The following is a 27,600-nucleotide window of genomic DNA, read 5'->3' on the forward strand; positions in this document are numbered from 1 at the left end:
GAGAACCATGAGCACAGCGAAGCCTCAAGCGACGACTGACCTTGAACACTGAGATTAGCCAGGTCGAGCTGAGTCATTTCCAGTATGGTCTTCGTGATCTCGCTCTGTTGCTTTTGGCGCTGCTGAGATACACTATAAAAGGCATCGCGAGACGAAGCCAAGTTCGCGCGTGTCATTTCAATTTTGTATTGCGCTGATTGAAGTGCGACCTCGGAAGACTTTCCAGAGAGCTGAGGTGTCGATGGGTAGGCCAGTCCGGAAGCAGTCGTTCCGGGCACCTGCGCAGCAAATGAAGCAATTTGACAGAGATGTTTCACATCTGCGTCGGCTTTATCGACGACCGCGCGATGATTTGGGATGCGAGGAAGTAGGGCGTCAAATTGAGCCGACCTTGCTGTGGCAATCAGATCGTCGAGAACCTATGAACAAGTTAGACTAAAGCATAGCTCCGTCGAAAACAGATCAAAGTCTACAAACCGGGATGCATGTATCTAAGATCCTCAAGAGAGAAATCGAGATAGGCTTTGATGAATCCAAGAAATTCCTCGACACCTGAAAGGCGTCCTTCAAATAGATACCCCCATTGTGACCATCGGCAGTAGAGAGCTGAGCCCAGTCTGGTTCTGAGGCATGTCCTTCTTCTTGGTTATACAAGAGATTCTTTAGTGATGACACATGCACTGCGATCAACGGGGCGCGTTGAGTGCCAGGATCAGTCATATTCTCCGGGGTGCTCAGCGTGCTCAGTTTCTGCTCGGCTCTCTCGCTACCGCGTTTTCTTTCGCTACTGCTTTCGGAAATGCTGTGCCCTAGCGTGACGATACTGCTGATTTTGGAAACGCTGTGCCCTAGCGTGACGATACTAGCGGCAGACGCTGTGAATCAACCGTGATTATCTCTCGGCCCGTTTAGACTGTATTAAATAATGACTCACACACGACGTCAACAAAACCCTCGACGAGACGCATCCCCATAAGGCTCCAACCGGATGGCATCGACTTGACGGCATCTTTGAACAAGTCTTGTGCGTCATCGAACGATTGTCGAGAGATGTCCATCGCCTCTTTGGTGACGATAAGTTCTTCTTCCCTTCTTCTCTTCTCTTCTGCTAACACCTTGAGGTGCATGTCATTCTTTTAGCGCCAAAGTCAGTTAGCGCTACATAGACTGGTGAGTAAAACTCACTGCGACAATGGCTTGTTCCGCTGTCCCAGCTCTATAAGTACAGGCCACGGACAGCTCCTCTATTCCGTGTTTTTTAGTTTTCGGCTCTACATGTGGATGGAACACTTACGACTGAGATTAGAGAGATCATCAAAACCGGTAACACAAGCATTGGCAGCGTCCTCGCATTTACGTGCCAAAGATCCGAGATCGTTGAGCCCTGTCTTGAAGAAAGCTTCCACCTCCACCTGGGTCCCGGTCGCCCTAACAGTGCACCTTGTATCACATTGACTGGGATGAGAGAGCATATAATCTTACAGGACGGTGACGAGGTTCCGTATGACGTCTGGCATCTGCTCCGACAACGCTTGAATGGTTTGCATCTTCGTGTGAGCTGTTTCAAAAGCTATGTAGCCATCTCCCACCATCTGATAGAGCTTTTTCAGTAATGTAGTGCTCGCAATTATCCACAATTCATACCTGCATGAGGCACGTCTTGAATGAATCTGGGTGTTTCACATATTTCCAGGTTAACGGTGAACCCCCCTCTGAAGGAGGGGTTTGTAGGCCTGAGATGTCACATATTAACAGAGACACCTACGCGCGACAGATAAAATATTACTGAAGTCGTCTGTCCCAGATGCTATGCATAGAACAGAGCCAAGAAGAGAGATACTCAGCGGTGCAGGCTGGAGAAGCTCGGCCCAATTCGACGAGCACCACATTGTCATCCATGCCTCTTCATTGGCTTCTTTACCGCTACTGACGGCTGCGATGGAGGAGCGATATTGCTGCAAGGTGCTTGAATTTCCGGCCATGCGGGGAGACTGTAGGAGGGGGATTTGTTGACGGGACGGGGCTATCTGCTAATTAAGTTCTTCTTGAGATACAAATACACATCCCGGAAAATTCTCAGTTACCTTCAGGCATGCGCAGCGTCTTGAAGAACCCGAGTGAGATAATGGAACGCCGACAGATCGACGAAAATAAGTTCCGCAGTGACCAATAGGGGTCTCATCAGAAGGGAACAGAATGTTCGAGTGATAACTATTCGAGAATCATCGGTGAAAGAAGATGCGCAGTCTCCTCGTGGTTGTAAGCAAAGAATAGCGCGTTGGGCAGAGCCAATCCCATGTTTGGTAGCGTTCTCTCGTTTCCACTGCATCGATAGGTTGACACATGAAAGCGCCAAATAAAGTAGCCAGTGAGCTAATGCGAGCTGAGTCTGGGGTCCATGCTCACCCAAAGCCAGACTGCCAGCGGCTCTTCCGTAGCACACACAATCACAACCCACATATCTGGCCACTGGAAAAGGCTAGACCAAACACCTCCTGAAGCAGATGTGATAGTCTATTTAGTATTAGTGACCGATTGCGGACGGCTTGCATACAATGGCATCCGCAGAGACGTGGAGTGGTGGGAATGGCACGGTCTCGTTCTTACCCTACTTCACCGTATCTGCAATCAGATGAAAGTCAGCTCTATAGGCGCGTAGAAGTGAAGGCTCGGCGCTGATCTATACCGTCGAGGGTACGCTTTGCATTCACGGGAGTTGGCAGACCCGCATGCGGTTCCTGAGTCTAAGCTGATGAAAATTGAAACCTGGTGCACCATAAGCTTCCGCCTGCGATAGTTGCACAGCGCATGCCTCATCCAAAACACAGCTGTTCCGCTCTGATGCCATGTCAACAATAAGAACGGAGTCCGTAAACGAGAAAACCCAGGTGCCGCAGGCTGATCCTGGTTGTATCATGATCCGTGATGTCACTGTTCGATCATGACTTTCAGTTCTGATCGTGTATACCTCATTGTGAATCTTTCATGCAGATCCTATTTTTGTAGTGTACGCAGCACGCAAAATTGCTCCATAGTCGATCGCGCTACAAACGTGCAAGTCTAGGGCATCTGAGCGGGCAAGGCGCATCATATTTCAGTTCCAGTGTATCTATGAAAGAATGATAACCATACCGGGACAGAAGAGTGGTCCTCAAGGCCTCAAAGTTGCCATGGGCAGCTCCAGACCAACATGAATGATGCATGAGGCCTGAGGCTGCACACGGGACTGTCAGGCTGTCATGATAAAGTAATTCTCTAGCTTTGTTTGTGATATTCTGTCCCAAAGAAACAACAATGAGAAATGAGGAGAATAGTCCCAAGGACACCAGTTGGCAGCAATGTACGACTCGGAAAAGTCAAGAGCCAGAATGGCGGCGTGTCCACTGTCGGGCCGTTTTGGAAACCCTAACCCTACCTATCCTAGTGAGGTTCGAGAACGCCATCGATTGGCGCGTTGCCTCTACCAAAGCAGAGTCCAAACTGGATTCACAGATTATGGGGGTAAGTAAACGGACAATATGCGTGATCGCAGAGTTGGAGAGAGTATGAAATGCAACTTTTAAATACCACCGTACGTCCTCGTTCTCGCCCCCGTTCCCAATAACTCTCAACCTGCCCAAAAGGCAGTGCCGACGGCCCACCATTCAACGTTCTGCGCTCCAACCCCGTGCACTTAGAAAGTACCTTTTTCTCACCAGATAAACAGTTGTGAAAGGCAAAAAAAATCGAAGAGGGAAAATGGTCAGGAAGTCGGAAAGACGTATGGGAAGGAACTGAACGGTGAATGACACGATCGACGATTTAAACGAGCAGAGCGAGCAACTGTGCACTGCCGTGGATGCACGACAAGCGGAACGAATGTGTCGAGGTGTTGTGGTATGGCCCATCTGGTGCGGTGCGCACGGGTGTTGTGGAGTGACAGGTATGAAGTCGTGCGGTATGTATATGTGTGTATGGTATCGTATACGCAATAAGTACCATCTGGTTTCTTACGAACTCCAACGATTGACGGAAGGAAGAGGTCAAGGTCAGGGCTCCGGGTGGTATCGCATCACAGGGATGCATAGGAGCCTGACTTTCGACGCGTGTCTGGCTCAAGAGCACAAACAGGGACTGATAGAAAAGAAAAAAGAAAGAGAAGAGAAGCAGAAGCAATATAAAGAGGGAACCATAGACCCAGCGCGGCATAGAGAAGAGAAAAATGGGGAAAGGCATATATGAAGCAGAGAATGGAAGGTGGAAGGTAAACACCCCAGCGATCGGTAAATTGAGCGGGGTACAGTGAGCGACGGAGAGTGAGTGTCAGGGTGAAGTAACGTTAGGAAGTCACAAGGAGAGGAGAGGAAAGAGGACAAGCGGAGAACATATTATGAACGAGTGGATCAGGATGGGATAGGGTAACCTTTTTCACGCAAGCTTCGACATGAACAGCTAAAAGGGAATCACAAACAACAGGCACGAGACGCCATCGGGCGCCCAGGAGGCGATTACACTTCTTCCTCTTCTTCCTCGACAACGTTGTGCAACGGCGCGCCGTGCACATACCGGTAGGGGCTATCACGCCCATCATCCACCTCCAAGATCGACGGCGTCAGCTCGCTTTCCGCCGTCATGACCGACGCGGGCGGCGATGGGGAACGCGGGGGCGCGGGAGGCAGAGCTGCCTCCTCCTTGGGTGCCGCTCCCTGGGGACGTGGGATGCGAGATGGCGCGGGAGTGACAGCAGCAGCAGCATTAGCGACGGCAGCACCAGGGACGGGGACGGCCTGGCGCTCACGTTCGCGGTACATCTCGATAAGCGCGGCCGTGCGTGTCGCGACTTTGCTCGCGCCTTTATCCCTGTTGCTATCTGTGGGCGTGACGGTGCCGTTGCCAGTACCGTTACCAGTGCCGTTGCCATTCGCATTGAAGTTGTTAAACAGTGAGGGGAGCGTCATCGATTCGACCCGAGAAGGCTCAACGTCTAGGTCTCTCGGACGCATACCGAGGTCATAGTCGTGCGTATCCATGACAGGCGACATGTGACCATCGACGGGCTCAAAATCGCTCACGTCGGACGCATTGATCGATCTTGGGGCCCGAGCAGACCCGCGGTATGCGCTGCCCATCTCGTCGCTGTCAACCGAGCGCCTCGCAAGGCGCGCACGGGGGTCGTCGGCCTCGCCGGCCGGTCGACGCTCAGGATGGAGGTCGAAATAGCCCGGCCGGCGCCTAGTTGACGAGATGAGCGACGCAGCGCGATCCTCATCCTCCTCTTCGCCGTCCAGATGCTGACTGCCCTCCGTCCGCGCCTCGTCGAGCGTTTCTGTGTCTTGGCCAGGTACATGCATGGCTTCGATCTCGCTCTCGCCTTCCGCATCCTCGTCCTCTTCTTCGAACGCAGGAGAATGCGTACGGACGCCCGCTAATGCTTGTGCGACCTCCTGGCTCGCGAGCTCCGGGTCTGAGACGCCGCCGCGAAGTCCCCGCCGGCGCACCTCCGCATCCTGTCCGCCGAGCCTCCGCCCGTGATTCGCGACGAGGATGTCAACCCACGCATCGTCCTTGGACATGCGTCGGTCGTGCTTGGACGATCCTCCGGGCGTCAAGGAGCCACTGTTGAGCTCGTCGTCACTGTAACTCGCCAGCCGCGTTTCAAAATCCACGTTCTCGTACTCAGAAGGAGGAATCACAGACTTGCGGTACCCCGGTGTGGTCAAGTTCAAGGGGAGCCGAAATCGCGGCGGTCGGCCACCCGGAGGGGAAAGAGGACTTGGTGTGCGTGCTTGCGTCGGGGTGTTCGACCGTGTGCCAAGGTAAAGTGGACCAGAAATAACGCCCCCGCGAGGCGTGCTGCCGCGCTCAGTCTGAGGCGTCTGAGGCGTCTGAGGAATAGCCGTGACTGCCGCTTTAACGCCGCCTTTGCCATCAAGCGTGAGGAGCCTTGTTTGGCTCTGACCCCCGCGCAGGATGCCCTCGAACTCGACTTCACGATAAGAAGGGCTCTTCGGGACGTGGCCAATCACGTACGGCCGACCGTTAAGAGTTGCCGCAGGTTTCCACTGCTTAGACTTGCTGGGAGAGAATAGAGAGGCCAGTCGTCGTCTTCCCTGTCCGTTGATGGAGAGCTGCTGTCTGTACTCGGCCGGGACAAATTCTTCGAATAGGAACACGATGCCTGCCGTTCGTGGGTCATTACCGCCTGGTGTTGTCGTCGATCGGGTAACAGGTAGAGCCTTGAACTCGACCTACACAGATCAATCAAGCAACTGCGACCATGATAGAGTTTTTCTAGATATACTTACCAGTGCCCAATTGCATTCCCTATCCAATTCCTCTTCCCTTTCCAAGTCCATCCATCCACCGCCGTAAACGAGATCGCAGAATACATCAATGAATGCTTCCTCAATGACTTCTTCCGAGCCCACGACGGGCTCCGTGTCCCACCCGAATGGCGGCAGTGCGCGCTGCGTCTTCTTCAGCTTGCGGGTCATCTCGACCTGCTGCGACGGCCAAGTCTGGATCGTATTCGCAACTGGCGTACTGAACTGCAGCGTTGCATTGAGCGGAGCGTCTGTGCGTGAGAATCCTGAGCTGGAGAAATCCGACCATGTCAAGGTTGATCGTTTCGCCGTCCTCGACTGTGCGGATCACGTCAATGAGCAGAGTTAAAAAAGGGAAATGAAAGAAGGGCGGGACACGCACTGTCCTCGCGCTCTCCGTAAGATCGAACTCCAGCTTTTTCTCATCCGTGCCGAGCCCGCCGAACCCCATCGCCTCGAACTCTCCCCACTTGAGGTCTGTCAGACTCCGGAAGCGCTCCTCGTTCAGGCTCGTCTCCTTGCCCTTGCCCAGCCCAAAGTAATCGCTGTCCTCCACTAAAGTGGAAAGCTTGCTCGATGCCGTCGACGACATGGAGAGGTTCGACCCCGCGGCCGTGTATGGATGGAAGTTGGCCGGCAGGTTCATGCGCTTCTTGTACCCGTCTGCATACCGCGGGGTCAACTTCAGCGTCGACGGCGCCACGCGTTCCCACTCTCTCGACGAAGCCAACCCATTGCTCGCGCTCTGCGTCTGGACAGGACGTACGCCCCAGCTCGCGGCAGTTTTGACCAGGTCCGGCGTGTACAACCGCACGTTGCGCCGCACGCTGACCACACGCACTGTGCGGGCCCCGCGCCGGGGCTGCAGCTTATCCTTCTTGTTGCGAGCGGTGGGCAGCATCGCGGGGTATCCGCGAATCCAATCTTTGAGGCGAGTGGGCACACCCATCGATGCAGCACTGCCTTGCCCGACGCTACTATTCGAGCCGTTCGTCGGTGCATCTTGCCATCGTATGAATGCGAGGAGAAGGTGCTCCATGGCGTTGGTCGCGCGAAGGTAGTGTACATAGGCATGGTGGAATGCAAGGGTCGCGGGGCCGAGGCCGAAGAGAAGAGGACCGAATAGTGGCGAGAGAGTGGGCGGCGTGTGACCTGAGGATGCAGAATGTGCAGTGAAGCGCGCAAGGAGCGTGAGTATATTGATGATAATCGAGCGCAGGACGGGCTGCAAAGGGGCCAAAAAGGACGCAAAGTGGGTGGCTGGATAGCTGAGAGCTGAGCAGGGAGAGATCAGCGAAGGTGCGGGGCGATGGCTTCAGCACGCCCGACGCACCGACTTCAGCCTCGCTCCATTCGATGTAGTTCTCCCACCCGACGAGCCCGCGCACGGCGTTCCCGCCGACGATTCTGACTACCCGCGCAAGGCCCCAACGCAAGCACATTCCGAGCTCATGGGGGCCCGCAAACTTCGCCTCTTCGTTCCACTTCTTGTCCGCGTCCGGCGCGGGGAAAGGCACGCATGTCCGTAGAAACGCCTGCACCAGGCGGCGCACGCCCGCGGCGCTGATATCGAGCGCAAGGCTGGAAAAGATAAACGGCGTCGTGAGCCCCCGCGAGCCCAGCTCGTCCGTCAGCGTGCGCACGAGCCGGTCGGCCTCGTCGAGGCCGAGCACGACGTGGCGCTGGTAAGAGAGGTAGCCATAGTCCTGCTCGCGCTCGCGTGGGGGGCCGCCCTCGGGATCTGCTCGCCTCGGTGGCTCGATGGTGAGGGGGAGGAAGCTGCCGTCGGGTATGGGTGGCTCGTCGTCGTCGACGGTTGTGCTGGCCCTGCCCTTTGCGGTGCTGAAGGTGCGAGCGCGCGCGTCCTTGTCCTTCTTGTTGTCCTTCTTTCCGGGTAGCGAAACGACGCCACGATTTGAGCTGCGGCTGCTGACGCGCCCGAACTCGTCGTAGACAACGTCGTCTGCCGATGGCCTGTTCGCTTTGTGGGGTGTGGAAGTTGTGCGAGAACGAGAAAATAAGCTGGGCATCGAGTGCGTCGACGAGCAGAGCGACCGAGCACGGTGGGTATCCTCAACAGAAATATGTGTCCCAGAATGGAAATGTCCTTCAATGGCGTGCGTTCCGGCGGCCTCCTCGGGTTCCTCCTCGCAATTATAAGTTGCCCCCTCGTAAAATGGAAGCGTGTCCGCCCTGTTTCTCGTCACAACAGTCCTTTTATCGTCCTCAGCGTGTGCAGCGGCGTAGAGCGTCGTTTCTCAATGCACTTGGGTGGTATTCGTAGGACGATCGTGGCTAGTCGTGACTACTACGCGACAAGCAATGGTTTATATTCAACTCTCGACGCCTGCCCGCTGCGCTCTCTGCTGCAACCCGTTTTACACCCGTCGTCAACACGGAAAGGAAAGCAGCTGTCCCCCACGGCGGTCATCCTTCTTGAATAGAAGTGACTAGTCTGACATTCGGTGGAGTACACTTAGGGACGCTTGCGAACGCTGTCGGCCCGGATCGGGAGGAACACCAGTAAGCATCACCGTTTCGACAGCATGGGCGCACCTTGTTCTCCCACAAGGGCAGAGCTTTGCTGTTCACGGCGATGGACCGTCAAGCAATACCACGGTGACCTGATGCGGGCTCTCGCTGATCCACAGAAACACAGACCGGAGTTTTGATTTCCCCTGATCTCGTAAAAAATTTCAAGGCTGAAGCGCTCAAGGCCATATAAGCAGAGCTCAGAAGCTGTATACGTCTCTTGTCAGTGTGATGATTTCGACAGCAATGGAATAAAATACATACTTTGACTAGTGACTCCTCAGTCAAGGGTCGAGAGCGGGTGGACGGAAGGCGGAGAGGTGAGTGGCAAATTCCGACAAGCCGAGTCGCTGCCGCAAGGACGCAAACCAAAGATCTCTAAAATGAGCGTCCAAATTTCAAAATGCCAAAGCATGCCATGAAGGCAAGTCGTAAAGGGGTACCCGTCTGTGGGGAAAAGAAGGCCGGAACCGCGTTTCCGACAAGAGACTTGGTCTCCGTAGCATGTATGGTGCGTAGGGCCCAGTGCGCATCAACAAGCAGCATACTGCCAACATAGAAGGCAAAGAAGGCGCGCTTGTTACAACACATTCCCATGGAGGCTTTTGCGAGGTCGCCGCCGAGAACGCATGTATGAACTCCACAGAGGGCACCGAACACGACGAGTATAGTGAACACGGCATGTTCGGCGACAACGCGGGCTCGCTGAGCTCTTCAATCTCAGAAGCAGAGCGACAAGTAGAGAAATCAAGGCAGGCGCCTCACGCCCATGAGTCCAAGTACATTGTTCCCGCCCCCGCCGTGCGACAAAAGCAGGGCCCTTGGTCGCAGAGACCCAACCCAAAGCGCACACGGGGAGACCGATGACGAAGCGTCCAAGAACAAGAGATTCAGGATAGCGGGTTCAGTCGTGACTCGTAGCACGACCTACAGAGGCTATCCCGATATGCCTCCGACATCGCCGCAAGTGGCGAGCCAGAGCGCGACTTTGTAGCACGTTTGCCAACAATGACGCGTTGAACGTGATAAGTAAATGTCATCGAGCTTATTAGTGAGCCTAGAAGAATAGATCTGCCAGAGCGCTGCCAATACGCTGATATGAGAGAGCTACAGTAAGACGTCTGTGGTCCGCAGAGCTGATGGATATCGCAATCGGGGATGAAGAATGCCAGCAGGACAGCAAACAAGAGCACGTAAACGTGCGATGAGGTCTTCTGAGACAGCCTAACAAGCATGTAAAAGTGATGCGGAGGAGCTGTTGTGCCCAAGCTGCCCGACGGCCCTAAGAGATGTTGATGGTCGAGGTTAAGGCAGAAACCGGTAAACGGGCACAAACAAATAGAGCCGAACGCGTCTTAAGCACGTGTTTAGCTCAGACTAATCGCAGTGACTCAGAACCCGAAATCTTGGGCAAAAATCACTTGCTTTTATTTTGTCGAGCACGAGGGCGGAAGTCAAGATGCAGAGATACCTTGGCCGGCGCAACGGACCACGCGCAGAACAATCACGTTCATGAACTCCCCCGCAAAGACGGCGTTCTTTCGAAAGAAGTCATAGGAAGCAGAATTGCGGGGTATCCAGAAGCAGAAGTATAATGAATAGTCAGACGGAACTGGCCATACCATGCAGAGTCGCCGCTGAATATGATAGAGAACCGACTCATGAAGGTCCCTCTGCAAGTATAGTGCATGCGCGTGACGTGATGCCCGAAACAAGAATAAAAGGCGCGAACACTGTCAATAGCACGACGCACAGAGACGAAGCCGCATAGAGTCAAGCTAAACAGTACCAGACGAAGTGATCGTGACCTGAGCCTTTGGACGGCCAGAATCGGTCCCAACCGCTTCGACCTTTTTGACCACGTCCATCCCCTCGACGACCTCACCGAACACGACGTGTCTACCATCAAGCCAGCTTGTGACCACCGTCGTGATGAAGAACTGCGCGAAAAGACACGTCAAGTGTGAGATTAGGGGCAACCAAGATCATCCAAAACATACCTGGGAGCCATTCGTGTTAGCGCCCGCGTTAGCCATGGAGAGCAACCCAGGCTTGGTATGTTGCAGTGTGAAGTTCTCATCTAAACAGAGGAATAACAGGTTATATGAGATCACAGGAGGTCACACACTCTCTATTGTCTCTCACCAGCAAACTTTTCGCCATAGATAGACTTCCCGCCCGTGCCGTTGTGCCGCGTGAAATCGCCCCCTTGCAGCATGAACTACATAGCCCGGGCACATTCCCCCATATCGAAATGCTGAGCCCAAAACATGAAGGGCAAAAACACGAGGAACTCACGTTAGGGATGATTCGGTGGAATGTGCTGCCAGCATAGCCGAACCCATGCTGCCCGGTTGCCAGCTCACGGAAGTTGCGGGCAGTCTTTGGCACGGTTTCGTCAAACAACTTGAACACTACGCGTCCCGTTGGCTTCGAGTCGATAGCAATGTCGAACTGTTATGCAATAGCATGGTCAGGTACATCGTCGAGCGTTTTTCGAGCGCAAAACCCACAAATACGTTAGCCCTGCGATCCGGAGTCAAAATTTTGGTTAGACAGGGTTGACGCAGACGCTTGTGAGACTTGCATTGGTGTTTTTGCTGCTGAAGCCGCAGTGGTGAAGCGACGGAGGAAGGATGCCATGATGATGAACAAGTGCAAGTTTGGGTCAGCACCAAATGAGAATGTGTAGCTACAAGATGTCACGTCACACTTGCCTGTAAATCTTCGAATATTGTAGCTTTCCGATGTACAGTACAAGTACTATATGCAGATTTCAAAACTCTGGCAATGGGCTGCAATGGATGGATTTCAAAAGACGGATAGTCCCAGACTGCCCTCTTTCGCTTTATATATAGTCCGGAGCAAGATAAGTCTCCTGACGGGATGATCAAGAAGCGAGATTATTATTGAACCGCTCGTGCGGGGTTGCATGATGGTCATGATACGCTACGGGTCTTGCGCAGGAGGTCATAACGAGTAAAGACTGCCTGGATAGAGGTGACCTTCCGAGCCCCCTTAGAGACGGCAGGCCAGATGATCAAGAAAAGCGGCACCGGTGCTTCCCGGGCCTCTTGCGCACGTATCCTGATTCCCCACCCGCCGCAGAAAGAGTGCGATGCCGTCGACAGTGTCTTCGGCATCTCATCGACGTGACAGCTTGTTGTCACCACCGAAGATGAGTGGATTACTCGATGCAGCGATTCTCAATTGAACCCAGAAAGCGGATGCCTTGAAATGCAGTGCCCGACCGTGCATCTTGGAAGGCATGGCACGTGTGGCAGGAGAAGGGCATAGATGCGAAGAGATCCTGCGATGGGCATCGTGATATTGAGAGGGCTCATCTTTCAGCATTAATCGGCACCAGAGAGGGCCGTGCGGCGTGAGCGGCAGAATCGGCAAATGCTCAAATGCCTGACAGTGATCAAAAGGCTCAGCGGGCGGTATTTGTGATTGTGTGGAGGATGGCACTTACGAAGGCCGACCCAAGCCCGATGAATTTGTAGTGATACTTATGGGCAACGTCGATAGTAGGTCAGCCTCCGTCATCATACTCGGAAGACACAGTGTGGAACAGAAAGCGTAATCGAGCAAGCCAAATGAGTCATACCGAAACTCGTGCTCCTACCCGTTGCACATAGAAATGAAGGAGGATAGATGCAAGGGGGTTAAGACGACTCAATCAAGGAGGAGTGAAGCTCATGAAGTTCAAACTCCTCCTCGTCCCACTAACCTATCGTAAAAGGCAATCGGCTCTGAGTCCTTGCTTTCTTCCAGCCAGTGCAGATACAAGAGCTTCGCTCGTTCTATCTTCAGCCATCTCCGACGCTGTTTCTGACTCTGTAAAGTGTATCATCGTCGTCTGTGTGAAACTAATAAGTTAGTGTCCTACTCATCAGCAAGGTTAGTCTTGATGTGCTATGCCGACATCAGTCATTTGTTGCTTATGACCCTCCTGTGCTTTGCGGTATCTAGGACCAATGAAGTTTCCGTTCTTGCTGGGAGATGTACTTCTCCAACTGGAAATCTCCGGGCTGTTTCCTGTGCATTCATATGCGATTGGACTTGGAGTCTAGCCTGAAATGTGCGCACTGCGCGTGAACAACTTCGGTGTGTGTTCACGGAAAACCTCTCTTGGCTAGTACTAACTCTCTGTCTTGTACCAACTTCTCAACCTATTTCTCCTCGGAAGTGTTTGCCATGTGATCAAGGAAGTTTGCTGCCCATATTGGCTACCCGTCGACGACAGACCCAGTCGAGGCTGCTGCGCTCGTCAGCTGTTCAGCAACTACCTCACCATCTGACGTCTATCGTCGAATGAGGACCCCTCTGCTATCAACCGACTTGACTCATAAAGTGAAGCCTAACTTGATGAGGTTGCAGCATTCGGCATTCGGCATTCGGCATTCGGCATTCGATATTTTGGTGTCAGATAGATTCGTGCGATGGCGCTAGACAAACTGCGGATAGTCCAAAACAACAGGATTATGAGAGTCAAATTGAAGTAGCATAAGTGCAGAGTATGTCTTCAAAGTGTCGGGTGCCATAAGCAGCAGCTAAATAATCCAGATCTGGACATGTCGGTTGCGCCCGCGCTGGCGAATAAGAAGGTAATAGTATGCATAGCACATATCAGAACCGTGCATGAACTCATTTTTCATCTGATCTTGGTATGGGATGAACGGAGACAAAATGCATCCAATTAAAAGAGACAGTCAAAGTTTGCCCAGAAGGTGCAGGGCACCCGCCGTGGGCCTGATGAAGAGGGACTTCATTTTGTAAAGCCATCAAGATATTCTTTGGGCTCTCTTCACGGTAAGCTGCTATAAGGAAGTCGACAACCGGCATAATCAATGCTCAAATTAATCTCCTCTCAATGCATTTTTTTCAAGTAATACGACCGTGCATTTCGAATCTGCAACAAATCTCACTATTCACTCTTTTTGGAACACATTGGATCCGAAGATGATTGCCAGTGCGCAGCCACACGGAATGTCGTGGACGTATCAAAGCTGAGACAGTAGTTGGGTACACTTACAACGTCAGCTCCGAGTCATAGCTGGTTTTTTCTAGCTTCGCTAGGTTAAGGTTGGAATAGTTGTCCCCCTACTCTCAAAGAAGGTAGATACGTGAGTTTTTGTACATCAATCAAGTATAGAATACTCATGTGTCTAACATTTCGATCTCTTCTTTTGTATTGCCGGTAGTCATAGTAGACTCCACAATATCAGCGTCTTGATCTGTTGAGGGAGCATTTTCGTCGAGCAGATCTGAGAACCGACAGTTAGAAAGATCTTGCTTTTGATATCATTCAATAGTACGCTACCAGAGACTCTGGAACTCATGGCATTGTGAGTTCGCCTCGAAGGCGTTGCTTGCAATTGGAGTGCTGATTTTCTTTAATTGTATTGCCTAGCACTCAATCACGCCGATTAGCTTGAGGGTCCATGGAAAAGGGTGTTTTCCTAGGGGCGAGATGTTTCAATAATGGACCTAATCTTAAAGTCATGAGTCCCACTCTCCACGGTGGATATAGCTATCTGACGTGCGCTTTCCATTCTATTTACTTGTGAGTCCTTATTTTTGTCAGCTGCCTTGAGTCTTGTCGAGGTGACTCAAGCAGACACGAGAAGGCGGGGTAATGGCAGTGCTGTAAGTTGAATCCGCGAAGCAGCAGCTTTCACGACTGGACATGTCATTAATAAGTGACAGCCTCAGTCGTCTGATATCAACTGACGGGATGTTGGTCAAGCCTACAGCTCCCAAGACTCACACGGCGCTAATGCTCTACTCCACGAGACATCACACGCTGTTGACACGCGTGCCCGTCCTGAAGGAAAGCACTGTATCTCACTCTATCAAATTTGCTGCGCAAGTTCCCATCAAGGTATCTATCGAGCAAACCATTCTCATTCCTAAGATCAACGATTCAAGGTGTGTGAATAATGTTCCATGCTATGTGCAAAGGTCTCAAAAGTGTTTTGTAAGGTGCAAACAGATGAGTGGCAGAAAGATACGCTGTTCTCAATGATGTTTCCTCGAACGTGTGGCTGTGTGGATGTTCAGCACTTTTGTGCGCTGCGTTACCGTGAAAATAATTTACTATACAGTGAGGTTGTTCTTGTCCTTGTCAGGCGATTGAAGTACTGACGGCAGGGAACCAACGGCCGAAACTTGGCCATTTATGAGCGCTAAAGAACCTCCGTCAATTCTATCAAAGCTCACTGCGCCTCTTCTGCTGCTGCGGACATGCCAACTAGAACGGCCATCGATGCGGTGCCCAGCTGCATTTTATTGTATAAACACCTGATGGCACAATATATGGCCGAACCAGCCTTCCTCAATATCCATCCCCGGCTGCCTTGCCTCGCACCTTTGCCAGCTCATCCATGAGTAGGTTCCTTCTTGTTTCTTGCTTTGAAGAATGCGACTGAACGATGATGGTATCAAGTTTTAGCTCGAATACGACCATCACAGATCCTGCTGTGCTGTCCCCATACAACTATGTCCCCACGAAATGGATACGCATCCTCATCCTCACGCTCTTCTCCATCTCTACTTGTGAATACAGCTCACGCCTTTGACACGCTTTCTCCTGACTTCCCCACAGGTGCTCATGCTGCTGAGGCTGTCGCGTTTCGACTTTGGTGGCTTTTTCCGACCGCAGTGTTGTCCGGTATCATGGACATCTTAGGCCGGAGCGGAAGGCTGTGGTCAAGTCAGAATCCAACCCTGCAAGACCCATTTCTGATGTAGTAAGATTTTCACACAACGGCCGGCTTGCATTAGGAAATTGCTTGAATTTGGTTCAATCGTGTGGAATCTGTATGACAGTCATCGGACCTACGCCACTGCTGGCAGCGTACTTCGTTATCCTGGGCCAAATCATCCCCCAAATGGGGTCTCAATACAGCCGTCTGTCCTCTAGAACATGTGAGTGCATATTATCTTCGCATGCGCCGCTGTTTTAAAACTCGTCGATGCAGATACAATACTTTTCTGCACTTGCGTACGCGGCATTTTAGGCATCAAGGTCTTCATTGATGGATGATTTTACAGGGACATCTATTTGCAGCATGCCGCGTGTCTAGACAAGACCATCACAATTGACAGCCTTGTCTAGGGAGAGTATGAAGACAACAAGCTGGATACAATTCTTCCCCACCCATTGATCCTCAATGAGGCGCTGAGATTGGCATCATTGGAATATGACTCAGTGATGTTTCTACGATACTTGGAGCCCGATCGAAGCCCGATCTGTGTTTGTTGACATCGCCGCCTCGCTACCCAGGACTTCTTGAGCCATCCTTTCGCATCATCCTTGCTGCGCCGATCTCAACCATACGCACGTAATCAAAATTCGATGTTTATAGTCAATTCAATTCCTGGACGCGATGATTTATTGCACGTTCCACGCGTTCTTCTTCTCTTCTTTCCATTTGTCGACACATTTCTTGACCTCGCGCACGATTCTGAACGCTTCCTGGTTTGCGTGAAGCGCGCAGTAAGCGAATGAGTATCCGGCCAGGACAAAGGAAGGGCTGACCAGTGATTTGCTGTACACACAGATAGATACTTCTGTAAATCCACCAGGAAGCTTGACGTCGGGTGTTGCTCTAATTAAGCGCTTCTTGAGGAGATTGTTAACCTGCAGGCGTTGCAAATAAATGCATACATGTAGCAAGTTAGGCGCGCGGGGAATCTCGGATTTTCATGTGCATCGCCGTAAATTCTCCATCCAATTGCTCGAGCGAGTAGTAGATCAGATATGCATGATAACTCGGGTGAACGAACGATGGAAAGAGTAAATTGATGACTCACACGAGAATCTATTTCTTTGTCCGACACATAATTCTGCTTCTTAGGGATGATGGGCACCTTTCCATCGTACACAGGTCGAACACGGTCAGAATAAAGACTGCGAGTTCTATGCTATGCATGATTGGATGGAGTAAAGGCAAGGACGAATAAGCGAAGAAATAGGGACCAATGCGATGGCAGATTCAGTATGAAGCGCTACAAACACGGTCAACAAAGTAGGGGCTGAGACAAACGAATTTTAAAAAATAAGAATACAGCTACTTTGCTGCTAGATCTATGAGTGTGAATGGGCAACTCACTGGAGACAAACGCCACCTTCGTGCTATTCGTGTCCGTTGTGTTTTTCTTGTCCGTCGTGCCGTTCGCGTCCGTCATGTCCTTCGCGTTCATCATGTCCTTCGCGTCCGTTGTGTCCTTCGCGTCCGTCGTGTCCTTCGCGTCCGTTGCGTCCTTTGTGTTCATCGTTTTTACCGCGTCCCGATGGTGTGTACCAGGCAGACCCACGAAAATCCTGATTGGGTAGAATAAAGGGACAACGGAGACAGCAGACTCCGCGAGCTTCGAATCGCCGGCAGTTTTGACGGAATTCGCCCCGTGGGGTTTGATCTGAATAGCGAATGAGAGCGTTGACATTCAGTAATGTTCGGCAATTCATTGAGATGAGGGCCTTCATATCAATGAGCTTTCTCTGGATAGGGATGGGCGAACGTACGCGAGACATCGGGTGATTGTGTGGCTTCGAAATCTCTAGTAGTGCTCCGATGATGTAGGTGAGGTAGGCCAGGAGCTGTGCCTGAGAGTTTTTACCTGATCAGTCGTCTAACCTTCACAAGAATGAAAAAATGCTCACAGATGTGATCACTTCCATCGATGAAGTCGAGAGGGAAGGGAACGCGGAAGATGCGGTGCCGTGTCATGATATCGCTGATCCATTATATCAGTAAATAAGTAGAGAAAAAAAGGGGGATGGAGAAGAAGTAGTAGGATCAGCGTACTTGATCGGATTTGCAGACTATATTGACACAGTCGAGGGACTTGATCACACCCTCGACGTCCTCGTCATGTCCGGGGTCGGTCATTTACCCATTCATTGCTCATAGATGGACCACAAGCAAACGCACAGGTATGTCTATAGTTGTATCCTGAGTTAGACGGTGGGCGTAAGTCATACCACATCTTGAACACATTGATTTATAGTAGTAAGGGATTCTGACCTTGTCGTAGTCGAGGCTGACCTTGACCTCTGTAAGTTTCGATTCGTTCGATTCAGAAGTTGTCATTTTCGAGTGTGTTTTGCGTGAATGGGGAGGGGAGAAGGGGGGAGAATGACGGACGATTCGCTCTGTCTAAATCTTATAGTGGACGACGCGATGCCTAGTGCCCACTATATAAATATTATATCAATGTCTTACAGTCCAGCGACAACTTTGTCTCAACCCTCTGCCCTCGAGCTCTGTTCGGTCGGTGGTGATCACTGGACGTTGGAGATAGGTCAAGAAGGGAATAGACTTATCGATGATCCTCCTACATTGGTTTATCGTGGCCCTCCCTGTTCTAGCCGTGCATCACGCGTGCAGCTTTAATTTGTGCCCTCTCGAATGCTTCGTCCGCCACCAAACGGCAGCCCTCGACATGAACCTTCTTTCAACATTACTTTTACGATCACAAATGGACTCCGTACGCGATAACAACCGCGTTCCCTTTCCTTTTGAAACAATAAAAGTGGTCGTAGAGTCAGAGACGGAACAGGAGTGAATACCGAGCTATGTGCAAGTGGATGGAACCTCACGAGAGATGCGAAAAGTAGAAGGAAATCCATGCGCGCGTTCTAGTGAGAGTAAATTTAGTGCAGAATATGATTGACTATCGTTGACCGAGTCTCTTCACCGTTTATGTGTCGATCCATTCAAAGGCCCTCTTTGCGACAGACTCCCTTCAGACTAGATACGGAGTTTTGGATACAAGAGGGAGAATTTACCTTTCTCTGCCGCCCTGTAGCCCACATCAATTGACGACATACTCAGCTGGGAATCGTATTGACAATGTTGCAATCCTACGCTACACGGAGCCCAAATGAACCACGGGATATTTTTGCTATCATAGCCACCTCGTTATTCAGGATCTCTTGAGCCATCCATTCACAATCTTAGCACCTGGTTGCGCCGATCTCTACCATATACTTGGAATCGAAGGCTGGTGTTGAAATTCCGATTCTTGAACGTGACGATCTGTTACACGTCCCTCGCGTCGTTGCCGGAGCCAGAATTCCATGTCTCAACAAGTTCTCTGACCATGCGCACAATTCTAATCGCCTCCTGGTTTTCGCGAAGAACTCCGTAAGCGAATGGGTACAGACGAGGACAAAGGAAAAACTGACGGGTGTGCTGCTGTTCACGTTGATCGATACCTCTGTAACGTCGTCAGGAAGCTTGACCTCGGGGTCTACACTGATCAAGCGACTATTGAGGAGATCGTTGACCTGCGAATTTTGCAAGTAAACAGATTAGTATACATGCGGCAAGCCACGCGCGCAGAGGGTCTAGGTTCTCGTGTGTGCATTTCCCACTCATTGCGGAGTAGTACGTCAGGTAGGAAGGATATAACATGGGAACAGACGGGGGAGAAAAGGGATGATAGGAAGAGAAAGTTGGCGACTCACGCGTTGTTTTACCTCTTCGTCTGTCACGGAGCCCTGCTCGTTAAGGATGATGGGAATACCATCTTTATCGTATTTCAGGTCAACATGCCACTCTGACAAGTTGGGAAGCGGTCAGAATGATGACTTTGAGTCCTGTGCCATGCACTATGGAATATAAGGAAGGAGGGAACAGACGAACGAAAAATAAAGGTCTACATGGAAGCAGAATTGGTATGCGGAGGAGGGAAGAAATGACGAAGAAAGAAGTGTATGCTGACAGCAGACTTGGAGAGAGCAAGCGACTCACCAGGAAGAAACGTCACCTGAGCCGTTTGTGTCGCGCGCTGATGCTCTGTACTAGGCAGGCCCACAAAGGTCGCAATTGGCGAGAATAAAGGTACGGCGGAGACAGCGGCGTCTGCGAGCTTCGGATTGCGGGCAGTTTCAACGTAGATCGCTCCCTGGGATTTGATCTGGGTAGCCAATAGTAGACACGATCGTTGGCGTTCATTGACCGGGTGGTGATATTAAGCGGGGAACGTTATCCAATACTGAGTGAGCTTGATTCGGACAGGACGGAGATAATGGAAGAGCGTACGTGAGACAATGGGTGCTTGTGTTCCAAAGAAATTCCATGGAGCGCTCCAATCAAGAAATTGAAGAAGGCCTTGAGCCGCTCCTGTGGAATCCCATTAGCCTTTTAATTCCCCTTCACCGGAGTACAAAATATACTTCCGGGTGAGATCCCTTGCATCTGGTCATTCGAGAGGGAGGGGCACGCGCCGACTTTGACCTTATTTTGAGAGGCGAGGCGGAATATGTGGTCTATGAGTACAATATTACTGTTACATTACAAGAGTGATTAGGCAAGGAGATGGGAAATGGGGCACAAGAGGAGCTGAGGAGACTGGCATACCTTCGAGTTTGGTGTCGGCAGGCGACATTGATGAAGTCGAGGGACTTGATGATGGTGGACAGATCCTCGGCCTGTTCGGAATTAGTGGTCAACCGATTACTATCAACTGGAACACGAGCAAACGCACATTAATTCCCTACGCCTCACAAGCAAGTGTGCGTGCAAGAAGAGAGCCAGATGGTGAACGTAAGTCGTTTCAAAATCACACTTCAGACACAATGACCACTGATAGGAAGGGGGGCTGACCTCGTCGAAGTCGAGGCTGACCGTTGCCTTCAGCCTCGGGAGTTCATCAGCAACGCTCGAACCAGGAGTCGACATCTTCGAATGTATTTGGGAAGGGAAGAGGGAAGAGCGACGGATATCGGAAAATGCGTCATGCTTGGGGGCTTTATAGAGTGGACGATGCCATGCCTGGTGCCCACCACATTGATATCGACCTTCACATTCCAGCTATAACTGGACTTCAACCCCCTGCCCTCACCAACCTCCGTTTGGTCACTAGTTGGTTATCATTGGACATTGAGAGTGGGTTAAGCTGGGGACGGGATGGGCTTATCGATGAGGCTACTAGTTTGGCTGACCGTCTGGCTGGCCTGTCTGCTGGCCCCGCTGTTCCAGCATTGCATCACGAGTGCAGATGTGTGCCCCCTCTGATGCTTGTCCGGCCACGCCAACGGCAGCCCTCGACTCCGATATGAACCTTCTCGCATTCAGCGATGATTTTGCGTTCACGTTCACAAGTATGTGAGCTCCATAGAGTTCATATCTAGGAGCGTTATGATTGAAGCAAATAAAGCAATGAAGTGATAGATGTAAGAGTAGTGCATGGCGAATCCGACGCTGGTGGTACTTACTTGTCGGTACCCCTCAGAGAGGAAGAGCACGTGCGCAATGTGCTCCCGAGCGGAGTAAGAGCGGGGTGAGATGGGGTCCTCCTCAATCACAGCTGGAGCCACGCGTTCAATTTGGTTGCTTTCGATGTTTTGTAGGTGGGACGAAAAGGTACAGTACGATATCTCCACTGGATGGGCCGTCCATTGAATTCACTGACCTTTAAACTTCATGGAATACAGCGACAATGTAGTACCTAGCTCATGCCTGACGCACGTCGGAACGTTGGAGCGTCCCGACCTCTGAACAGTTCCTCTTCTATCTCTGTCAATGTCCTGCCCGACCTCATATTTGATTCGCTGTCTGATGTAGCTTCCAAGCTTAGAAATGTGGGCTTACTTGGCTCCACCACCAATGAGCCGCTTCTTACCCACAATCGTTTCTCAATGGACCTGGACCTCGCCTAACTAGGCTATGATAGTGATAATGCAGTACGTAGCAGCTTCTGGACTTTCCCGTATGGATACAAGTCTTCTATTGGTATGTACAGCGGTTCTAAACGTTCAAGAGACATGATACATCCTCGTGTCCCAAGGACTGATTAGCTTGATATGTGTGAGCGACCATTATTTTAGCTATCACTCGTTACCAAAGATTATTTCATGAAAGGCTTGCCTATCGATAGACTTTCCAATTCCATCCAGCCACGCCAGTAAGTATCCAATATCCCGTTCTCTTCTTGTTTAACCCATTTAATCCCGTAGAAGGTCGGGACGACGGTACAGAATTCGTTTCATGTTCCGTACGACCGTACGAAATGTTCAACTTACTGACTGTGCTCGCTCGAGCTAACCCCTCTATAACCTATGAGCAGAATGCTTCAAAAGCGGAGTGTGTTAAATAAGCACCACTTTTGCCCCGTCGTTGTTGATGCACATATACCGCATTCTATAGGAGAAAAAAGACTTGCTTCTTTTTGTGCCGATAGCGAAGAAGCGTGGATTCAGAGTTTTTCTCGAACACACCTGCATTCACTCAAGAATAATTAGGACATCGCCCGCGCTTACAGACGTTCCTTCCCTTGCGGCCGTCCCAAACCCTTTCACAGTCCTCCCAACTGCCTCCTCGCCTGCCACGATGCTGACTTCCGTCTTCATGGCTTCAAGTACCACGACAACAACCTCAGCAGAGTCGATCACGTCGCCAAGCTTGCATCGTATCTTCCACATGCGCGCAGCAAGTGGTGCCGTTATGGTTATCCCTGTGTTTGTGTCCGAGGCGGCTGTGAGCTCGTGAGCAACTCACCCTATGCGATAAGCATGACATGATTGTATAAACTCACCAATCTGATCGGATATGCTCGATTGAATATTCTCTTCGGCTTCTCTATCCTGCTCTGTCTGCCATTCATCAAGCAGCTGCTCCTCTCTACAATTTCGCAGACAGTCAACGAACGACTCGTCGTCAAATCAAAGAAAAGCCACACCTTTCTGATTCACGCCTGACGCCTTCCGCTTGTCTAGCCTTGAACCGCGCTTCCTCGTCCGCGACCGAACTCACGAATGTCTCATACTCTGCCATCGAAAACACAGTTTCCTCAACCTAGAAGCTCATGAACCCCAATCGTGGCTCTTTATAAAACACCAAACCTTAAATTTATAAAGTCCAGCATCAAACTGTTTCTCGAGCTTCGACGCTCAGAATGAGATGCTGTGACACTGTTCTTTGCTCAGAAGGCCGCTCACCTCTAGATACTCATCCTCCATGACCGGTTTGAAGGTAATCTTGTTTCCAGCATCCGTCAAAGGAGAATCGGACAAATCTTGGAAACTCTTGACTCACCTGATCAAACGAATTGAGTAACCACGGTTTCTCTGGAGTGAAATTCTCCCCTCGACCCCACGTTTGCCAAGCAGGAAGCGTACGCCCAAAAAGCTGATATCCACCGGGAGATTCTGTGGGATATATCGCCGCGACTAGGCCTGCAATCCCGACGGCGCCCTATCGAAGATGATTTGGTGAGCAACAGTAATCACGCAAAATGAAACGAGTCTCACGCGGGGGGTGAATGTTCGTGAAGGGTTCATTTTCTGCCCTACTAGTCGACAGCGTGGGTCAGCCTAAAGCCCATTTAGATGAACCGACCAACTAACACACTATGCGTTCATACGTACCGGGACGAGAAATGGACATCCCAAATAAAACCCAACGCCAAATACCACCTTCGAAGCTTCGTATAAATCAGGCTCGTTGTCGTAGAAAATATCTCTAACGTACCCAGCTCGTCCCTACCAATAACCGAAGCGCTTCCTCTGCGCCTCCTTTGAGTCCGTTGTTTCTTGCCAGATACTCGATATTGCTCGGAAGATAAACCGCCTTGCTTCTAACGGACCGCATGTATCTCTCCAGCGCGTCCCGGTTCCACCGGTCGTCTATAACGATCGGGAACTCGAACTTGCGAGAGCGAAAGTGCATATCCGACGTCGAGTCCGGAAGCGCATGTTCAGCCGCGATCAGATGGGCGAGCAGGCTCGATTGAGAGACGGACCGCGGGTCGTAATAGCACTGTATCGAGTAGGCGCCGGTGAGTGAAGAGTCAAAGAAAAGGGTGAGATGCATTCGAGTATGCGTACCATGATCGATCGAATGCAAGGAGCCAAGGATGTTATGCCTGGAATCTTTCGTCTGCGCACTTCCACCTCGAATGCATGTATGCGTGCGCGGATACCGAAATCAAGGTGCATAGACCCGTATTCTACGAGTACTGCAGAGTCACCGGCCTCGCGTTACCACTATGAGTCGATCTCGCTATCACCCAATCAGCATCGAATGCTCACCTGGCGGAACACAACTTGCGGTCTCTGATTGCCCGGGTTCTCCTCAACGACATGCAGCCTTGGATCTTGTAGGTCGTCAGATGTCTCCAAATCTGCGGGCTCAGGGTGTGCGACAACGGTGCCGGTGCGAACAAACTTCCGGACAGTGTCAACCATATGTTCAGTATGCTCCATCATCTGGACGGCTCGATCGACCGAAATGGGTTCAAATCGGAGCAAGCACCCAGGACGCAACTGGCCCAGCTTCCATCTACACATACAATTACGCACCGGCATCCCGACAGCACATCGCAAATCAGTATGCCAGATAGATCTAAAACACGTAAAGAAGGACTGAGCCACGCACAGATCCGCCGTCACTACTACGCAGACACACACGAACCCGCCCATATCTGGGCCCTCAACGCCCAAAATGACAGGCGTATCCCCGTTCAAATTCACGCTCCCGCGCGCATATGCGCAGTCGAGCACGTTCGACGGGTGCGCCCCGCCCTCGCTACCGCCTGTCCGCGCCCATTGGATTGCGGGCCCGGACGGGGGCGCAGGCTCCCTTACCTCGGTCCGCAGTGCAGACGCGGATTTGGAGACGGGGTTTTCGGAGAAACCCCGGGTATGGTAACGGGAGAGACGGATGCCGGAGCGGCTGCTGGACGGCTGGACGGTCCACGAGGATGCAAAGAAAGTGTGGAGCCCGCGGGAGGTCAGGAATTCAGCGTCACTGTGTGGGCCCAGGAGGACGTGGAGTATCCATGTCGCGTTTGGAGAGTCAGTTTGGGGTGATGGATAGGGGGGTCGAAGAGAAGCTGGCAGAACAAGGGGTCCGGCATCAAGCTCATCGTGTCGAATATCGCACGCGCGGAGTGCGAGCTCGTCACCCACAACCAACGCACGGCCCTACAGCACAACATCTCGTCAGATCATCCTGGAGCATCGACGAATGAGCCCTTATGATGTTCGACTACCTACCTGATAGCCGCCCATCCCGACTGACGTAGCCTTGGACCCCAAATACGCAGCCACCTCCGGAAATCCGCCCCTCACAGCCAGATACGCTCGGCACCCTACACTCTCGCCCACGCTTTCCAGCCTGCCCACACTCACACGCGCTCCCGAGCGCACCGCGACGCGCGCCCACATCGGTCTCGACTCGCCATTGACGAGGAGCAGTGCGCGGGCGCCTGTGAGCGCGAGCACCGCGGGGGCACGGAAGAGAAGCGTTGGGCCGGCAAGGGTAATTTCGAGGACATCACACGCAGCATTTGTAGAGACTCCATCGCGCGGAACGGGGTCGGTATTATTGACGAGGAGAGAGGCAATGCGCATGGAGAGGGTATCGAATGGTCCGCTTTGCGGGATGCCGTGGCCCACGGTGCGGTGCGGGAGGGACTGCACAGTCGTCGAGAGGCCAGGGGCAAGGACGTGCACAGACCTACAGATCCAAAGCACCCCCCTCCGTTCGTCATAGCTGCATCATTTAGGGCGCATCGAAGCACGCACCTGGAGTTATGGTTAAAATCATCCAAGAACTTCGTCGTCACCTCGCCCCGTCGAAACGCTTCCGAAGACACTACAGCTCGCAAGAATTGCACATTGGTCGGCGGGCCGTAAATTTGGGTCGCATCGAGCGCGCGGAGCATACGCTCGACGGCCTGCGCGCGGGTGGGCGCACGAACGATTAGCTTCGCAAGAAGGGAATCGAAGTGCGGGGAGATGGCAGTGCCGGGGGTAGCCTAGTAGGTCGGTGCATGAGCTCCCGCAACGGCAAATATCTACGGCTCTGCAGTCCACGATACTAAGGAGGGCAGGACACGTACCCAGGTATCAACTCTCAACCATGCCTCGTCGCCCTTCATTGCCTCCTTAGGCCCAAATACGACACGCTGCATAACTCCTGCGGACGGAACGAACCCTGCCGCTGGGTTCTCTGCGCACACGCGCGCCTCGATCGCGTGCACAGTGCAGGTCAGGGACCCATCGGAACCGCTATTAAAATCTGGTAAGTGGAAAGCAAATCCATCGAGGTACGCGGGGTCGAGCCCACCGCGCCCTTCGCGCTCCGCGATGCCTTGCTCGATCATGAGCCGGACAATGTCGAGCTGTGGCACGCCGGGGTGCGCATATTCGGTGACAGGGTGCTCCACCTGCAGCGCTGTGAGCATCCCAAGTGATCTAGTCAGTGTTAATGTGCACGCGCACCTGGATCCGAGTGTTCATTTCTAAAAAGAACACCTCGCATGTATCGCAGTCGACGAGGAATTCGCACGTGCCTGCCGAACCATAGTTCACACTCTCGCACAGCTTGATAGCGGACGCGCAGATCTCCCGGACCACCTCTATCGTCGTCCCAATGTCCAGCGTCATTTATCAAAATAAAATAAAATGAGAGTTCAAGAATGAAATAGAAAGGGAGGGGATCAAATCTACCCGGATGTACAGCTAAGAACGCCCCCGGCGCCTCTTCGAGCACCTTCTGGTGGCGCCGCTGCACGCTGCACTCGCGCACGCCGAGGGGGACGACGTGTCCTGCTGAGTTGCCAAAGACCTGGAGATGAGTGCATTTATGATGAACGTTAGAGACGAGAGAGATATGCGCACACACCTGCACCTCGACGTGTCGCGCGCGATCGACATAGCACTCTATGATCACGCCCCCATCTTCCTCTTCCTCTTCGTCTCCCATTCTACCTCCAGCACTCCGCGAAGCCTCCTTCACAGCCCTCCGCACCTGCTCTTCATCGTTACACACGACAATTCCCCTCCCGCCTCCTCCCAAAACAGGCTTCACCACCACCGGCCATCCTATTCTCCTCGCTTCCTCCACCGCGCTCTCTCTCTCCCTCTCCGAATCCTCTTCCCTCAAAGGAATCATCCCAGAACCTTCCAGCACTCGCACGCCCACCCGTCCTGCAACTCGTCTTGCCGCGTCCTTTCCTCCGAGCTCCCGCATCGCCTCAGGCGACGGTCCGAGGAACGTCACACCTGCAGTGCGACACAACTCCGCGAAGTGCGCGGACTCGGAAAGGAGACCGTAGCCGGGGTGTAGGAGCGTCGCACTGTGCTCTGCGGCGAGGGTGAGGAGTGCACGTGGATCGAGGTAGGCGGCGGACTCATATTGGCTCGTGTTCGGCTCGGCATTGAAAGACGGCAGCGGTAGAGAGAGCGGGACGGCAATGTCTGCCAAGGATACGTGCAATGCGTGCGCGTCACTCGGTGTGTAGAGCGAGATGGTCGAGATGGCGCCGGCCCCGTCCATGGTAACGGCACGCGCGGTGCGGATAATGCGGACGGCGATCTCGCCGCGGTTGGCGACGAGTAACGTGTGTCCCGGGGGTTTCACTTTTGGAGTCGCAGTTTGGGGCTGTGTGTTGGGCCAAGGCATGAGGAGGTGCGTATGGGTAACGGGTCCAGGGCAAATGGGTGATATGCGAGGGGAGGGAAACGTGTGTTCACTTACAGAATCCTAGTCGATAGGCAGATTCGATGCCGAGGGCTTATCAGGGCCAAATGCTGCCGTGCCATGGAGGAAGTCCATCTCAGCGGGAAACACACCTGCACTCGTGATTCAGCGCTGAGAGAATTGTGAGCAGCAGACACCTGAACGTTTGTCGATAAGCTAATCCTGGCCCAGCGGGTCTATCTCAGTAGATAAGCACCACCTTAGAGAGAGGTCAGAGGGTATAGAGGCCTAAAGATGAGACTATGGAATGAGAGGGATGTCGA

The 27,600-nt window shown here is 52.3% G+C and overlaps 9 protein-coding genes across 9 annotated transcripts; 3 read left to right on the forward strand and 6 right to left on the reverse strand.

Annotated features, from left to right (window-relative positions):
- Window positions 1-1,067: 1,067 nt before the first annotated feature.
- Window positions 1,068-1,988, reverse strand: HETIRDRAFT_436435 (uncharacterized protein; the record flags this gene model as incomplete). Its single annotated transcript, XM_009552957.1, has 6 exons — window positions 1,787-1,988; window positions 1,645-1,733; window positions 1,483-1,592; window positions 1,295-1,428; window positions 1,186-1,244; window positions 1,068-1,133 (listed from the first exon to the last, which is right to left on the reverse strand). Coding segments are annotated over exons 1-6 (654 nt in total), but the record flags the coding sequence as incomplete, so codon positions are not given.
- Window positions 1,989-3,912: 1,924 nt separating this feature from the next.
- Window positions 3,913-4,705, forward strand: HETIRDRAFT_480426 (uncharacterized protein). The gene has a single exon (XM_009552959.1). It carries the CDS (start codon window positions 3,925-3,927, stop codon window positions 4,219-4,221), a length of 297 nt encoding a protein of 98 aa, XP_009551254.1. The 5' UTR covers window positions 3,913-3,924; the 3' UTR covers window positions 4,222-4,705.
- On the reverse strand, window positions 3,913-8,332 carry HETIRDRAFT_156673 (uncharacterized protein; the record flags this gene model as incomplete). Its single annotated transcript, XM_009552958.1, has 4 exons — window positions 3,913-6,227; window positions 6,285-6,620; window positions 6,685-7,577; window positions 7,636-8,332. The coding sequence occupies 4 exons, from the start codon at window positions 8,330-8,332 to the stop codon at window positions 4,488-4,490; spliced, it is 3,666 nt and encodes a 1,221-aa protein (XP_009551253.1). The 3' UTR covers window positions 3,913-4,487.
- A 905-nt stretch (window positions 8,333-9,237) lies between these two features.
- On the forward strand, window positions 9,238-9,701 carry HETIRDRAFT_118693 (uncharacterized protein; the record flags this gene model as incomplete). Its single annotated transcript, XM_009552960.1, has 2 exons — window positions 9,238-9,345; window positions 9,378-9,701. 2 exons carry the CDS (start codon window positions 9,238-9,240, stop codon window positions 9,699-9,701), a joined length of 432 nt encoding a protein of 143 aa, XP_009551255.1.
- Window positions 9,702-10,515: 814 nt separating this feature from the next.
- On the reverse strand, window positions 10,516-11,493 carry HETIRDRAFT_411791 (uncharacterized protein). The gene is made up of 6 exons (XM_009552961.1): window positions 11,422-11,493; window positions 11,348-11,360; window positions 11,133-11,288; window positions 10,980-11,055; window positions 10,835-10,914; window positions 10,516-10,774 (listed from the first exon to the last, which is right to left on the reverse strand). Exons 1-6 carry the CDS (start codon window positions 11,475-11,477, stop codon window positions 10,613-10,615), a joined length of 543 nt encoding a protein of 180 aa, XP_009551256.1. The 5' UTR covers window positions 11,478-11,493; the 3' UTR covers window positions 10,516-10,612.
- A 4,168-nt stretch (window positions 11,494-15,661) lies between these two features.
- On the forward strand, window positions 15,662-15,885 carry HETIRDRAFT_421824 (uncharacterized protein; the record flags this gene model as incomplete). The annotated part of the gene is made up of 2 exons (XM_009552962.1): window positions 15,662-15,767; window positions 15,821-15,885. 2 exons carry the CDS (start codon window positions 15,662-15,664, stop codon window positions 15,883-15,885), a joined length of 171 nt encoding a protein of 56 aa, XP_009551257.1.
- A 1,092-nt stretch (window positions 15,886-16,977) lies between these two features.
- On the reverse strand, window positions 16,978-17,572 carry HETIRDRAFT_421825 (uncharacterized protein; the record flags this gene model as incomplete). Its single annotated transcript, XM_009552963.1, has 3 exons — window positions 16,978-17,261; window positions 17,368-17,448; window positions 17,506-17,572. 3 exons carry the CDS (start codon window positions 17,570-17,572, stop codon window positions 16,978-16,980), a joined length of 432 nt encoding a protein of 143 aa, XP_009551258.1.
- A 1,314-nt stretch (window positions 17,573-18,886) lies between these two features.
- On the reverse strand, window positions 18,887-20,530 carry HETIRDRAFT_454935 (uncharacterized protein; the record flags this gene model as incomplete). The annotated part of the gene is made up of 9 exons (XM_009552964.1): window positions 18,887-18,970; window positions 19,033-19,134; window positions 19,315-19,406; window positions 19,601-19,766; window positions 19,892-19,972; window positions 20,009-20,135; window positions 20,210-20,280; window positions 20,337-20,345; window positions 20,456-20,530. The coding sequence occupies 9 exons, from the start codon at window positions 20,528-20,530 to the stop codon at window positions 18,887-18,889; spliced, it is 807 nt and encodes a 268-aa protein (XP_009551259.1).
- A 1,544-nt stretch (window positions 20,531-22,074) lies between these two features.
- HETIRDRAFT_480433 (uncharacterized protein) lies at window positions 22,075-27,259 on the reverse strand (the record flags this gene model as incomplete). Its single annotated transcript, XM_009552965.1, has 18 exons — window positions 22,075-22,343; window positions 22,528-22,645; window positions 22,693-22,731; window positions 22,789-22,827; window positions 22,886-23,044; window positions 23,101-23,163; window positions 23,218-23,265; window positions 23,336-23,608; window positions 23,677-23,823; window positions 23,881-24,130; window positions 24,227-24,426; window positions 24,469-24,774; window positions 24,847-25,309; window positions 25,378-25,610; window positions 25,695-26,021; window positions 26,077-26,213; window positions 26,305-26,422; window positions 26,480-27,259. The coding sequence occupies 18 exons, from the start codon at window positions 27,257-27,259 to the stop codon at window positions 22,075-22,077; spliced, it is 3,969 nt and encodes a 1,322-aa protein (XP_009551260.1).
- Between the last annotated feature and the right edge of the window lie 341 nt (window positions 27,260-27,600).

The sequence above is a fragment of the Heterobasidion irregulare genome, assembly GCF_000320585.1.
Source record: "Heterobasidion irregulare TC 32-1 unplaced genomic scaffold scaffold_11, whole genome shotgun sequence".
Lineage (NCBI taxonomy): Eukaryota > Fungi > Basidiomycota > Agaricomycetes > Russulales > Bondarzewiaceae > Heterobasidion > Heterobasidion irregulare.

Excerpts from the sequence above, each read along its gene's own strand:
- HETIRDRAFT_411791 (XM_009552961.1), bottom strand. The coding sequence starts at position 11,477 with ATGGCATCCTTCCTCCGTCGCTTCACCACTGCGGCTTCAGCAGCAAAA. Across the intron at positions 11,056-11,132 it reads TCCACCGAATCATCCCTAAC|TTCATGCTGCAAGGGGGCGA; the intron begins GTGAGTTCCTCG and ends CGGGCTATGTAG. Across the intron at positions 10,775-10,834 it reads CTAACACGAATGGCTCCCAG|TTCTTCATCACGACGGTGGT; the intron begins GTATGTTTTGGA and ends CTTTTCGCGCAG.
- HETIRDRAFT_480426 (XM_009552959.1), top strand. The coding sequence starts at position 3,925 with ATGAAGTCGTGCGGTATGTATATGTGTGTATGGTATCGTATACGCAAT.